Below are 15999 nucleotides of genomic sequence, written 5' to 3' on the forward strand. Positions count from 1 at the left end.
TCTCTCTGCACATTCGTTCTTCCTCACCAGTTCTCTTCTACTCTACGGGGGTACGTCCTCACCAGTTCTCCTGTCCTCTACGGGGGTACGTCCTCACCAGTTCTCCTGTCCTCTACGGGGGTACATCCTCACCAGTTCTCCTGTCCTCTACGGGGGTACGTCCTCACCAGTTCTCCTCTCCTTGCAGGCATCTGTCCGGAGCAGCAAAACCCGAGCAAAGAAGAAGACCGTGCACTCCGAATCAGAAATGTAATTTACAGAGGACGAGTAAGAAGCCGGGGGCCACAATGGCCGACGTCCTGGTGTATACAAAGCTGAAAACACTGAATTTTAAACCTCATTTAATGTCCACACTGGCTGTGTGTTACGGTTTGCGGTTTCACAGCATGTGTATAATTGTGTAAATATGATTTGTCCGTCTTCTACGTGTCTGTAGATATATATGTAAGAGGGCTCCAGTCTGTACTACGCTCATCTTCTGTGGTCACCATCCTAGCTGGCCGTAAGTATCCAGATACCTCACTTATGTCACCAGCCTCCACAACCCCCATCATGTCCGGGTCACACACTCTGTATGTCCACCTTTTATCATTGACCCTCAAATTGGTTGGAGAAACCTCTTCCATTAATCGAGGTGTCCATATTGGCCATCACCTCTTTTATTTGAGGGTCCGGAGTGTTGTCCTCTGTTCTCATGACCTTAATCCTTTCTTTACATTTCTTACTTATTTGGTGTTTTTGTTTTCTTTTGCCTGTGAATGAATCTTTTTGATGTACCGGTTGCGGCCATGTTTTCTGCACAGGCACGCGCCTCCTCTGTCGGCACAGATGTACCCGGGGGACTGTGTGGGTCCTTTGTTTCCTGTCTTTTTGTATTTATACATATATGTATGAATGTATGTGAGCACAGACTGCAGTATATATGTATACAGCCCCCTAGGTAGGTATGACCAGCTGTATTTTTGTTACCATACATGACCTGATCACCGCCGTGGGGCAATGCAACCTCATTATCATTGGCCTAATTCCGATTGTGCCTTACAGGGTCCATCCGGTGTCGTTCACTTCCGCATGGGGAAGGTGAGTGGCACTGATCACGTTGTGTTACGTGATCGTACCTGCTGATCGAGAACAAATCTGGGCGGATATGTGCAGACACAACATAATTTCCTGAGCGACTCCGGAGAGACCCTTTCGAGGAGTTTTCCACTTTTAGAAAAAGTTTTTATACTTGTGAAATAGAGCAGGTACTGGTCCCCTCGCGGTCGAGCGCCGACTCTTCAATGCTGCTCTTTTGGCTCCACCGGTGACGTCACTGCGTTGGCCAAGTCATATGAAATGTTACCAGCGGCACATATATAAAAACTTGGAGACCCTTTTTTTTTAATTTGGAAAACCCCTTTAATATGGGGGGGGGGGGGGAATTCACTACTGGGCACATACTGTATATATCAGAATACGCACTAGAGATTAATTTTTATTTCTTCTTATCCCACTTTGGGGTATATTCACACACAGCAGAATATTGTGCCGCTGATGACAGGGTCCAGCGCTTGTACATGGATTTCCGTCAGTCTGATCCCCATGTCTGGCACACACCAGTGTCCGCCGTTGTGCCCGCTGGCTGATGGCCTTACATACGCACGGCCAGACTTTGCACACATCATGCACTAATTTATTTTAGCTTTCTTTTTATTATCTGATCATTAACATTAAAGGTTAATATGTTTTTATTGACAAAAAATATATGATCTGTAGGGGGAGGAGTGATGCGCGGCAATTGGAAAATCAGTGCAAAAAGAAATCTGAAAAGCCTTCTTGTAAAATATGTTCAGGAATGAATGAATTGGAGAAAGAAAAACACATGTCTGCTTTATCCCGGGATATAGAATGTATTGTGGGAGTGAGCTGCAATGCCAAAAACAGCCACTAGGGCGGCATCCTATTCACAGGTTTTTTATATATATATATATATATATATATATATATATATATATTATATATTTCTGCAATCCCATTTAAGAGTAACACTGATTTTAGAGAACAGCAGGGGAAATGTGGAGGCTGCGTATTTTATAGGTCAGTCCGAACCTAGGGCAAGAGTGAGGACGGTCATTCCCAGTGGTTACCATTGCAGCCCCCCTCCGCAGGGTGTAGACCCTAGTTATAACAGTCTTTAGTTTGTTTACACAGCACAAACTATGGCCTCTGTATCTGGAAATTGGAGGTATATGTTAAAGGGAACCGGTCAACGTATTGTTACATATTGAAGTATTGGTGGTGTTTTGTCACTTATCAAGTGATATCTTTGTAAAGATACAAATCAGGCTGTAAGTGCACTGGGGGGGTGTCCATGCACATAGGCTGCGTCTTCCGAGTGCACTGGGGGGGGGTGTCCATGCACATAGGCTGCGTCTTCTGAGTGCACTGGGGGGGTGTCCATGCACATAGGCTGCGTCTTCTGAGTGCACTGGGGGGGTGTCCATGCACATAGGCTGCGTCTTCCGAGTGCACTGGGGAGGTGTCCATGCACACAGGCTGCGTCTTCCGAGTGCACGGGAGGGGTGTCCATGCACATAGGCTGTGTCTTCCGAGTGCACGGGGGTGGGGGGTCATGAACATAGGCTGCGTCTTCCGAGTGCACTGGGGGGGGTGTCCATGCACATAGGCTGCGTCTTCCGAGTGCACGGGAGGGGTGTCCATGCACATAGGCTGCGTCTTCCGAGTGCACTGGGGTTGGGGGGTGTCCATGCACATAGGCTGCCTCTTCCAAGTCCACTTCCTGCCTGATTTGCGTGTGTCTTTTACACTAGATTTCTCCATCGCTGACACATCCGATCTCTACAATATGATTTTTATCGGGGGAGGTAAGAAGCGCCTACACAGCCATGTTACATCTTCCATATGTAAAAACGAGCAGACTGGTTTCCCTTTAAAGGGACTTTGTCACCAGGTTTTTTTCTCCCCATCTGTAGAGACAGAGATCCTGATTCCAACAATGTGTCACTCATTTTGGTAAAATCAATGTTTTCTCTGCTGCTGATCTAGCAGTTATACAGAGCTCATGAATATGCTGGACTATTTGCAGCACGCCAAGTAGTCCTGTAATGATAATCTCCTGCTGACTAAACAATGATTTTATCAAAACTACACGAAGCAGCCCAGTAAGTGACACATCACTGGAATCAGGACCTCTGCCCCTACATCATGCTGTCATCCTGGTGACAGTTCCCCCTTTTAAAGGGGTTGTATCGCTACATTCATTTATATAGCATAAATGTCTGATCAATGGGGGGTCTGACCACAAATGCCCCAACTGATCCAAAAAATCAAAGATACCTGATTGCCAGTCTTAGATGCTTGTGTTACGGAGGAGAATCCACAGTGCTCTGACCCCTGGATTACATTAGTCTGAAATCTCTCCATTGTGGTGAATGGGAGAAAACAGCAGAGTACCTTTGTCCATTCACTGTAAGGCTATGTGCCCACGGTACAACGTACCTGTGGATTTTGCCTCGGAAAACCCAGTGGTTTATCTGGATTTTCCAGATAAATCCGCAGGTTTAAGCAAGTACAGACACTTTCCATGTTATCCTATGGGACATGGGGAGTGCTGTGTCCATGCTGCGGTATGTGCGGCTGCGGAATATGCTGCGGATGTCCCGCAACCGCACGTAACTGCATGTCACTTTTGTCATGCGGAAATATCTGCGGAATTCCCGCTCCTCCACTATGGAGATAGAGGCCGGGAATTCCGCACTTGTTCCGCAGGTTTACCGCAGCAACTCCACACATATACCAAAGCAATGGATAGCTGCGGATTCCGGGGAGCAGCTGTGGGAAACCTGCTGATAAATCTGCGGGTACATTATCCCGTGGGCACATAGCCTAATAGAGAGGGACCATCGAGAGTGTTTGTTTTCGGGAACTATGGGGGTCTCATAGTCCATCCTGCCCTCACCAGTCACTAATTTATAAATCAGCCAGAAACTGTTTCCCCCTATTGGTCAGTGACTTGACTTCTGCAGCTCTTGCCCCCAAAATTTAGAAGCTCCATGTAGAGTAGGGAAGGAGGGAACGAGCTTTTGTATTTTGTGCCATGATGTACCGTAGGAAGGCACCATTGTGTCTGTCACCATTGCATCACGTCCTTGTCTTAGAAAAGTCTCAATTTCTGTCTTACACTGATGACCAAAGCTCCAGTACCAAAAATAGTCGGGTCTCTGGTAACTAGGTCTTCGAATATTCTACTTCCTACTGCCCTACATGCAGAAGTGATGCTGACGGAGGTGGAACGAGGCCCAAAGACTAAAAACAATTACCAAAGAGAATCCAAGTGCCATGTACCGGCCTCTCGTTCCTGCGCTTGGCGTTGATTTTGGCTGCGGTGGGGGCCATATTGGTTGTCACGCAGCTTTCTCAGCCTTATGTCCTGGTGGGATGTCCTGAGCTTCTGCTCTCGGGTAGATGAGATTGCACTTTGTTTAATATTTGCACTTGTTCTTTGTCCGGCTGACATTCTCATCCCACCACGATGCAGGAGACGACACAACGCGGCTTTGTCTTTGTATCGATGTCACTTGTCTGCTCTATAATAGAACTTGTTATGGAGCCACTTAAAGACGCGGCTTAATCATTCCCCAAAGAAGTGCCAAACTGAGCGGCTGCCGGCCGCAGCTTCTCCTCCACGGAGCAAAGTGTCCTTATGTGAAGTGTCTGTTATCAGATCACCCTGGTACATGGCTCCCGGAGTCGTCACCTCAAGTGCCTCACGTTTCTGACCTCTTTTTATATATATTTGCTTGTCTGTCCTTTTTTTTTATTTGATACCCCAGAAAATAAACCTTCGTTTTTTGCTTACATTGTGGTCTGTGTTTTTTTTGGGGGGGAGGAAGAGGGTGGGGGGGGGGGGCTAGGATAGGATAGGAAAAGGGGTGCATTTGTGAAATGTCCCATCCGTGGGATTTTTAAACATTGCTGGTCAATCCTATGGGCTATTAATGTTTTTATGAGTGTGGTCTGACCCAGTTATTCTGTTCTGCAGGGTGGGGGAGGGGGTATCTTTGTAAATTAACACTTTGTTTTTCAGTTACTTAATTCATCAATTAAAGGGGGTGTTTCCTAATCGACCTTCAGGAACGCCCCGCGCATCGTTTGTAGGGAAAAGGAAGGGGGGGGGGGGTGTTCCTGATAATTGCTGGTTCAAGCCGGCAGTATGGTTGGCCTGAAATGTGCACACTGGCACGATGTGAGCCGAGGTGAACCATCGGAAAAGTGCAGTGATCCAGTGCAGTGCAGTGATCCAGCCAGCTTCAGTCTCGCAAGCTGTATAGCAAAGAATGTGTAAGCGTTGTGCTCCTTGCCTAGGAAACCGGCCACTGCTGATGAACTTCAGAGGTGGCTGGAGAACTAGGAGTAAGCAATAAACTATAGAATTAAAAATTCCACCATACCTGACTAAAAACCGGTAAATTGTAAAATTAATAATAATCTTTATTTCTATAGCGCCAACATATTCTGCAGCGCTTTACAATTCAGGAGGATGATATACAAACAAGTAACAATTATGGAAAATACAATATTTAGAGAGAAAAAAAGACAACCCTGCTCGTGAGAGCTTATAATCTACAATGAGATGGGGGGGACAAGGTACAGGTGCTTATTTACAATGACAATCCAGCCATCTGAAGGAAATGGGGGATAGATAATGGCTTCCTGGACCAGTTGGCCAGAGCCTTGAGATGCATTTGGGTGCAATGGAGTTTGACGTGAGGTTATGATCTGAGAAGTTGAGGAAGGACTATGTGAATTTAGTTCGGCTAGGGAGTGTGAATAAGCCGCCCTAAAAAGTTGCGTGAAGTTGAGTAGGTTATGATTCTTCTTTGGGTAGAGCTTACCAGAGGATTGGTGCAGCTCTGAAGAAGTTTTGGATCCGGGAGTGGGAGGTTTGAATTAGTGTGGTTGTTAGTCAAAAGTCATTTGCAGAGCGTAAAGAACGTGTGGGGTGATAGACCGAGACGAGGGCGGAGATGTAGGGGGGTGCCACATAATTGCTTGTTTTTACAACCCAATCCGTCAGCATGTTTTTGCTACCTCATCTGAGTGCAGCATGATGTAGGCAAAGAGATTCTAAATCTAACGATATCTCACTTAGATTACTGGGTGCAGCCGTTTTGACACAATCCAAGATTTTAGATTTTGTATGTAGCAGAGCCCATACAGCTGCCCATGCCAACATCAGGCCTTTAGTGTACATTTCTATAGACAGTTGCTGCTAATCACTGAAGGGGACTGAGTTGGACTACAGCTCATGAGCTGCTGAGACCCACCAACGGTAAAAGCTAAGAGGCTTAAACTAACATTGCATTGGCTGTAAACAGCATGCTGGCCAATTCTCTAACTTCTATCCCTGGCACTGCTGACAGAATACAATCATTGTTCATGCCGCCTGTTCCGAGAGCTGAAGGATTTCATGAAGTCTGTGCTAAGGAGCCTTCTCCGTATACATTCACACAGCTATGTTGTTTTCTTCCCCCTTATAAGACACTGTGCTGATACAGAGGATTTTTTTTCTTAGGTGGTCAAAAACAAGGTTTTCAAGTGGAATCCGCTTCAGGAAATTTTCGTTTAATTTTTTTTTTGTTTTCCCTTGGATTGGTTTTGAGTTTTTTTTTTTTTTTTCTTTTTGTGAATAGGTTTTGAATAGGTTTTTGATGGGACAGTTCCTAGTTTTCAAGGTTTCTGTCAGGATCCGCTTCAAAGAAAAGTGTCTGACATTACACTACACTTATAGACTACACTTTTCAAAATTTCTATGGTAAAAAGAATAAAAATGCTTAAAAAAAACAGCAATGTGGATTTTCAATAGAAATAAATAGGAAGAGGTTTGCAATTATTTCTGAAAAGGATTTTGAGAAAAATCTTAGAGGATTTGAGCTTAAAAAAAAAAAAAAAAGTCTGAACACCGCCTGAGGGTATGATCACATGTATCCTACGCCAAAATCCACATAAAACAAAGCTTCAAATTTGCTTGCACCAATCTTCCCATTTACTTAAAAAGACAGACTGCACCTACATGTGGTGGAATTTTTTTTTTTCTTTTGTCATTGAGGTTTTTGATGCAAGTTTGAAAAATCATCATGACCATTCTCCAATATGCAAATCAAAAAAGGCCCGTGGAGCCTCTGTTAGGAGTCTCTGCACAGAAAATAGCCAGATATCCCTCCGGGAAGGACCTAGCCAAGGAGTGGCTCTTTTTAGGAGACCACCATAACCACCATATTAAGTGGCCCTTTTAGTCAATATCCAACTCTTTGACAAGTTGAAAGATATGACAAGGGAAATACCAAGGCCAGGTATCCATCCACAGACAGCTGTTTCGGGGTATTGCCCCTCATCAGTGTGGAGTAGGATTCTGGCCAGGTGCGAGCAGTGCCTAGTAGACCAACAAGACAAAACAATCACTGATCTTCGGGGAGACCAGCCAGAGAAAACACAGCCGGCAGCCAGCGAGGGTGCATTGCCCCCTGAGAAGTATGCAAATCAAAAAAGGTCCGTGGAGCTTCTGTTAGGAGTCTTGACATGGAAAATAGCCAGATACCCCTCCGGGAAGGACCTAGCCAAGGAGTGGCTCTTTTTAGGAGACCACCATAACCACCATATTAAGTGGCCCTTTTAGTCAATATCCAACTCTTTGACAAAATTAAAAGATATGACAAGGGAAATACCAATTCTCCAATAGGGTTATATGCTGGAATATCCCCCATATACATTGACAAATTTTGGAGTTTAAAGTGGGAGTGCTGCTCCGTGTAATCTGGGGATTTTCTCCGCAGCGTGAGATTGAGATTTCATTAATTCTTACAATATGCTGCTTCTATAATACAAAACAGGTTTTTCTACCTCGGTGGAAAATATTTCAGGTGTGTGCGCATGGTGCAAATAGGTACAGAAATTTTCTGCACCAAAACAACGCACCTTGTGGCTGAAAAACGCACCAAAAAAAATATGCAATTTTTTTGGTGCGTTTTTGTAAAATGGCTGGAAGAGCTGAAAAATGCAGGAAAACAAGAAAAAAAGAACCAAAAACACACCAACAATTGACCTGCTGCTTCCTTTTTTTCTTCAACTAAAAAAAAGAAATAATAAAACAACGTGCACACAGCCCTTCAGAATTCTCATTGACTTTGCTGACATAAGGATAGACATACAGATTTGGGCAACAAACTGGACCAAATCTACAATTAAAAAAAAAATAAAAAAAATAATTCAGTGAGTGCACATAGTCTTACAGTGCTCAGCATAAATGAGTACACCCCTCCTTGAAAAGTAACATTTTTAAAGGAATTTGTCAGCAGATTTTCCTGTGTAATCTGAAGGCAGCATGCTGTAGGGGTTAAACACAGATTTCAGCAATGTGTCTCTTATCGCACAGTGGTTAGCACTGCAGTCTTGCAGCACTGGGGTCCTGGGTTCTAGTCCCACTAAGGATAACATCTGCAAGGAGTTTGTATGTTCTCCCCGTGTTTGCGTGGGTTTCCTCCGGGTTCTCCGGTTTCCTCCCACACTCCAAAAACATACAGATAGGGAATTTAGATTGTGAGCCCCAATGGGGACAGTGTTGCTGATGTATGTAAAGCGCTGTGGAATTGATATCCCTATACAAATGATTAAATATTATTATTATTATTATTTATTATCAATCTCCTTGCTGTTATTTACATGCAATGATTGTTTTAGCACCAGGACCTTATTGTTTGGACAAAATTGCCTGGTAGTCCAAACATGTTCCTTCCTGTGACTAGCAGCATGTTAGTGTCTATAGACATTGTATATACAGAGCCTGGTGTGGGCGGTGTTAGCTTTCTGAGCTCTGCTAAATTGCTAAATCTAAAAACTTGCCAGAAAGGACGCACCCAGTAATCTAAGTGACACATCGTTTGATTCAGGATCTCTTTGCCTTCATCATACTGTCAGATCAAGTAGCAAAAATCTGGTTACAGATTCCCTTTTTTTTTTTATTCAAAGATCATTATTTTTTGAGTTTTTGACGCTGCAGAATTTCTGTACCTTTTTTAGTTTAGTTTTGTTTTTTTCATTGTATTTTTTTTTATCTCTGGTGTGTCATGCTTTAAACAAAGCTGCTTTGGTCTTTTGAAACTTCCTGGTATTGATATTCTTCGGTGCAGATTACATGCTCTTTTGCTGCGTTTACGCACCAGAAACTCGTGCATTTTTTTACCTGCGGAATTTCCGTTTCTAATACAATTCTATGGGGAAATTCCGCACAGAAAATTCAGTATACCAGCAATAGAAAGTGACATGCAGGGAACTGGATAAATTCTGAGTTTCCGCAGGCTGCTAGTGGTGTCTGTTAGCGCTGCAGCCAATCAGTGAACTAAGTGGCTCTAGTAGACGATGACACCAGTGCTCCGAGCTGCTGAGCTGACTAATAAGCTGCAGCGCTGTTGATGTGACATGATGACTGCAGACAATAATAGCAACTGTAGACTCTGTGCCGGACCCAGGAAGGGTTGGTAAAGCACAGTTTGTTTGATTTTCAAACAAACGGGAGCCAAGGGACAGAAAGCCTTTTTAAGGGCGTCTTTTTCAGGCCGGTTCACATATAAGTAACCGGGTACTTAGTAAACACTATTTTTGATAAAAAGAAGCAGAAAGCCCTCCCACCGCGACAAGGTGTACCCAAATCGGGATGGTACCTAACACTTTCTAATGTTAAAACCTTATCATGTATCAGAAGAAAGAGTGTGGCCTTTCATCCATTGCTTCCCATGGCTGAGTGGCCATGGTCGGGATCCAGTCACTCTCTGCCCTTAATTCCTTTACGGTCTGTTCACACACGATAAGGTTTTAACATTCAAGAGTGTAGGTACCTTCCTGATTCGGGTACACCTTGTCACGGTGGGATGGCTTTATGCCTTTTCTTTTTTTTTTTTTTAATCAAAAATAGTGTCTAAGTACCCTATGTTATTTTTATATGCACTATGATTTTATTAATTTACAGCAGGGTATACACCATATTAGTTTTATCTTTGGTTTTGTTTGTTTAATGGTCATTCTTTGGGTTAGATAGTTGGCAGGTTCTGACTAAAGGGTGCTTTACACGCTATGACATCACTAGTAATTGCTAGCACTGTCGAGCGCGAAAGCACCCGCCCCCATCGTACATGCGATATCGTGTGATCGCTGCCGTAGTGAACATTATCGCTACGGCAGCGTCACACGCACATACCTGCTCTGAGACGTCGCTGTGACCGGCGAACCGCCTCCTTTCTAAGGAGGCGGTACATTCAGCGTCACAGCGACGTCACAGCAGCGTCACCGAACCGCCGCCCAATAGAAGTGGAGGGGCGGAGATGAGCGGGACGTAACATCCCGCCCACCTCCTTCCTTCCTCATTGTGGCCGGGAGGCAGGTAAGGAGAGGTCCCTCGTTCCTGCGGTGTCACACACAGTGATGTGTGCTGCCGCAGGAACGAGGAACAACTTCGTACACCGAGCAGCAGCGATATTCGAGATTAGGGGGCATGTCACAGATGAGCGATTTTGACCATTTTTGCGACGATTCAAAATCACTCATAGGTGTCACATGCAAAGACATCGCTAAAGCGACCGGATGTGCGTCACAAATTCTGTGACCCCAACAAGATCGCTTGAGCGATGTCGCAGCTTGTAAAGCGGCCTTTACGCTGCATTTACACATCCATGTGCTATATACTAGTGCTGTCCATTTTTTTTTCCTCTGATAGCACACTCACCCATAGACTTTAATTGAATTATATACACATTCATTTTAAAAATGCGGTTTTAATGCTCACAGAGATGTGTGAATGTATCCTAAATCAACAGCATGACTTGGCATCCATCCATACCCAGATTTGGGAAGCTGTCCTGGCAGGTTGGAGGTATGTCTACCTTTCAGTTTTATCTGTGTCCTTGGGAAAAAGATTAATTTAAATCCAATGGTGGAGCAGGGAGCATTCCACTGTCAGCTCCCTGCTCCACCATCCTGACAGTGTTTGCCCTTTGTAACTGTCTGACACTTAAGGTACCGTCACACTTAGCGATTCTCCAGCGATCCCACCAGTGATCTGACCTGGCAGGGATCACTGGAGCGTCGCTACATGGTCGCTGGTGAGCTGTCAAACAGGCAGATCTCCACAGAGATCAGCCACCAGCGACCTGTGTAATGACGCTGTGCTTGGTAATCATAGTACACATCGGGTTACTAAGCAAAGCGCTTTGCTTATAGTTACCCGATGTGTACCTTGGCTACGTGTGCAGGGAACGGGGAGCCGGCTTCTAGAAGCTGCGTACTCTGGTAACCAAGGTAAATATCGGGTAACCAAGTAAAGCCTTTGCTTGGTTACCCAATGTGTACCTTTGTTACCAGCGTCCTCAGAAGCCGGCTCCCTGCACATTCAGATCGTTGCTCTCTTGCTGTCAAACACAGCGATGTGTGCTTCATAGCGGGAGAGCAATGACCAAAAAATGGTCCAGGACATTCAGCAACGCCCGGCGACCTCACAGCAGGGGCCAGGTCGTTGCTGGATGTCACACACAGCGACATCGCTAGCAAGATCGCTGTTGCGTCACAAAAATGTGTGACACCTACCAGCGATCAGGCCCCTGCTGTGAGATCGCTAGTCGTTGCAGAAAGGTCCGGACCATTTTCTTCAAAAGCAATGTCCTGCTGGGCAGGACGCATCGCTGTGTTTGACGCTGTGTGACAGGGTCCCAATGACCACCGAGATCGTTATACAGGTCGCTACTGCGACCTGTATTGTTACTATGTCGTTGGTAAGGCCTGACTGTGTGACATCTCACCAGCGACTTACCAGCGATCCTCATCAGGACGTATCGTTGTCGGAATCGCTGGTAAGTCGTTGTGTGTGTGACTGGACCTTTAGCGCAGAAGGTGTGATAACATCACTAGAAAATTTAAACAGCATATCGGGCGCAGGTTTACTCCTCTCAAAGTGGGACTTGAACTAGGGAAGTTTATTTTAAGCCCATTCTGGGTGGGGTGACACCATACTTTGTGGGGGCACTGTGGGGTCCCCATTGTGTGTGTTAGGGAACAGTGGGGACATTATGATGTTTTGTGAGGGCACTGTTGTCATCATGATGTGTATGGGTTCATGGGGGACATCAGGATATATGTAGGGGAGCATCATGATTTGTCTGAGGGCACTGGTGGCATCATGATGTCTGTAGGGGGCATTATAAGGGTAGCATAATATGTGTGAGTACTGGGAGCACCATAATGTGTGAGGAACACTGTGGGATCAACATGATGTGGGTGGGGGGCACCATAATAATATATATTATGCAGCATTGCCACCAGACGCCGCAGTGTTTTACAGAGTTTATCATCACTGTCCCCATTGGGTCTCACAATCTAAATTCCTTATCAGTCTTTGGAGTATGGGAGGAAACCCACGCAAACACGGGGAGAACATTCAAACTTGCGATCAAATTCGGATCACAGCTGCGGAGAAGAGGGAGGGAGTGATCTCTCCATCTCCTCCATTGTCATCCAAGTGCAGTCCGATGTTTCTCTCGCACCCATAGATTTGTATGAGTGCCAGTGATCCGAGACTCGCAGATAGGCCAGTGTCACATTTGCGAATACCTCGCGCGAGTCTCGCTTTGCATCACTTGTCACGGCCATACACTCTCCTCACAGCAGCGGGTCGGTTGCATGCATCTGTGGTGCCCTGGACAAGCCAGGTCGTCACAGAACTACACCAACACACCCCGGTTAGGCACACCAAAACCAAACATAAAATCCTTGTTGCCTCCTTCCAGGGGCTGATGTTCACACCAGGGGGTGGGCCAGGCGGTTGGTCCCGCCCACCGAGGAGTTCACAGTCCTGGAGGCGGGAAAAAGAGTCAGTTTTAGTTTAGTTTGGAGTTTGAGAGGAGTGAAGTGGCAAGAGAGCAACTGTCTGACGGCGTCCGGGTGTGTGACCCGGACGGTACAGCAAGGTTGGCAAACGGTGGTGACCGTCTGCAGGAGAGGCCGATTGGAGCGAACCGAAAGGACCGTGGACGGGCGGTGGCCCGGCGGTACCGGACCGGCGAGCAAAGAGAAGCCAGCACCAACCGGCAGGGCTTACGGACCCCAACAAGGCTAGGAGTCGCCATCCAATTTGTCAAATCCATTAGCGAGGGGAACCTCCCGGGTTGCCCAGCAGTCAAGTCCCGATAGAAGGCGACAGCTCAAACCGTGAAGGGAAACACAGTTACCGCCAAGGCTAAAGTTCCCAGGGCCAGAGCCTGCGGGCAAAAGGGGCTCCTTCAGCACCCATCCAAGCTGGGGAGCGGGTTACTGGTGGGAACCCATTGGAACCGTACACACTACACAGGTGCAGGGAAAGGCCGTCACCATCAACCTGCCGGGAGGAGAAACACCGCAGCCGTCTGTGGGACCCGTCCATCCAGCCGTTTGTTTTACCGGAGACTGTGTATTCGTTACTGGCTGAGTGAGTACCACCGTGCCGTGCGGCACAGCGCTGCCCCCGCGACCCTGCACCTCACCAGGCCCCGTAACCTGCCTGCCATCCATTCCTACCCCTCACCAGGCCCCGGGACAACCAACTCCCTACCCACGGAGGGGAGAACCAACATCCAAGCTGCTCCCAGTCATCGCTCCCGGGATCCCCGTCCAAAGCAGTGTCACAACCTCACCACAACCGGGGCTGGCGTCACGGACAATAAATCCCCAAAACCAAACCCCTTTTCACTCACGGGTGAGGAACGCCGCTCGAGTGTCCGGGATCCGGCCCACTGCTCGAGCCACCACCGAGCAGCAGCAGCCGGACCCGAGCAGTGGGTGAGCGCAGTGTCCCCTCCTCCGCCCGCGACAACTTGGCGTCACGAACAGGATCTTACCGCTCTGCCATCTGGTAGAGGTGTGCCTTGGGACCGCCGGAGGTGTCCGGCCGAAAATTTGGAGAAGCCGAGATCTTGGGCGCGAAAAATTCCCGCTCGAGCGTCTCCTCGAGCAGTGGAGGCGCGAAGGCCTAAACCCCGCCCCTGTAGAGGAGGAGCCGGAAAAAGACTAAGGGGGACGGAAACAATATGTCTGCGCCCGACGGAGCCGCTGGAGGAGCGGTGGTCGCAGCCGCAGTGGCACCCGTGGATGGGAATAGGCCCACCCAGGTTCCGGCAGCACTTGCAGGAGGTGCCATGGCCCCAGCTCTCGCTCAGGTGATGCCGTTCTCCTTGCCCTATGTGCCCGGAGCTACCTGGCTGCCGCAGTACGATGGGAAACCTGATGCATTGCAGGTTTTCCGGAAGAAGCTTAGCCCGCTACTGGAACTGTACCCCCTAACTGATAAGCAACATGCAGCGGTAGTGCTGGGGCAGCTAACCGGTGCGGCTGAGCAGGAGGCGGAGATCTGGGCCGAGGGGGACCAGTTCTCTGTAGCCACCATCTTTGAGAAGCTACAGACTGCCTTTGAGACACGTACCGAAGCCGAGCTGCGGATGCAGTTTTACCAATGCCGACAACGGCCCGCGGATAGCATTCGGGACTACGCCTTGCATCTGCAAACAGCCCTCCGCACACTGAAGCGGGTAGACACCATCAACGATGCGGACAGCAACAAAATGATAGTGGAGCAGTTTGTACATGGGATGAGGTCCTCAGAGGACCGCAAGCAACTTCGGCTCTGGGCCCTAGAACACCCTGATGTGGGCTTTGCCGTGTTAAAGGAACGGGCCATTAAAGCTCTGCAGCCTCCAGCATCGGAAGTCCCTGAGGTAGCCCCATGGCCAGCTGAGACGGCTCCTGTCGTGGTGGCCCCTGCTCTCCCAACACCTTCGGTACCTGCAACCCCAAGCAGCATGATGGAGGAACTGGCTGCCCAAGTCCGCCGCATGGATGGGGACCTCGCCAAGATCCTTGCCGCACTCCAGCCTCCGACCAGGTCCCAGCCCCCAGCGAAGATGCAGCTCGCCGACAGCCCTGAGGACGTCCCCTGGATGCAGCGGAGAAGGGCCAATGACTCACGGTATGGACCCCCGCTTTGTTACAGGTGCAGCAAGCCCGGCCACTACTCCCGACGGTGTCCATTAAACGAGCAACCCCTGGGGCCACGGGCCAATCCTCAGGAGTAGAACCCCATGGCCCCCCAGACTGGCGGGACCGGTACATCGGAGCCCGACCCATCATCCCCGTGGCAGTGGACGGTATACCGGTGATGGCTCTCCTGGACACTGGATCTCAGGTAACCACAATACCATACACACTGTATTAACGGTATTGGGGGAAGGACGAACTTGCTCCCCCCGATGGTAGCATGACACCGATTGCCGCTGATGGGCTCCCATTGACCCAAGTGGGGTACAAACAAGTGGCCATGACTGTGGGACGAGCTGAACTGCAACACCAGGGAATGATTGTGATAATGAATGAACCCAGTGAGCATGACCCGAAAGTGGTGCTAGGGACCAATGTGATGGAGCACTGCATGAGTGATGTGCTGACTCTACTGCAGCAGCTGGCCGCCACAGCGGCGGGGAGCTGACAGAGAACGGTGCAGCGTGAGATCAGGGCCCTGATGTATCGCTAGCATGTGAACTCGACAGGAGAAGAGATTGGGGGAGTGAGAGTGATGGATGCGGCCCCTTTGGTTGTGCCTCCCAGGAGTGAGATGATGATCTGGTGTAGGGCAGCGGTAGATCCCCAAGGGCGGGACTATCCCGCCATGGTAGAACCCATGCCCTCTGAACACTGGCCCACAGTGATGGCCGCCTGAGGGGTGGTGGACGTCACGAAAGGGAGGGTGCCTGTGAGGGTGCTGAACTGTGGGGAGGAAGAGATTAGGCTTCCCCGGAACGCTACCCTTGCCAAGTTGCTCACTCTAGATCCCCACACCATCCATGAGGCCGTGCCCCCGATCTCACCACCTACTGCCAGTCCTCACCCATCCCTAGGGGAGCTAGATGAGTGGTGCCGAGAGCTACACGT

The 15999-nt window shown here is 48.2% G+C and overlaps 1 protein-coding gene across 1 annotated transcript in view; it reads left to right on the plus strand.

The window, feature by feature from the left end:
• REEP4 (receptor accessory protein 4) overlaps window positions 1-4860 on the plus strand; it is a 50604-nt gene extending 45744 nt beyond the window's left edge. Inside the window, exon 8 of the mRNA XM_075346449.1 lies at window positions 188-4860. Within this exon, the coding sequence (XP_075202564.1) occupies window positions 188-253 (66 nt within the window). The 3' untranslated portion in view covers window positions 254-4860. The remainder of the gene's footprint in view (window positions 1-187) is intronic.
• The last annotated feature ends 11139 nt before the right edge of the window (window positions 4861-15999 follow it).

The sequence above is a fragment of the Anomaloglossus baeobatrachus genome, chromosome 4 (genome assembly GCF_048569485.1).
Source record: "Anomaloglossus baeobatrachus isolate aAnoBae1 chromosome 4, aAnoBae1.hap1, whole genome shotgun sequence".
Classification (NCBI taxonomy): Eukaryota; Metazoa; Chordata; class Amphibia; order Anura; family Aromobatidae; genus Anomaloglossus; species Anomaloglossus baeobatrachus.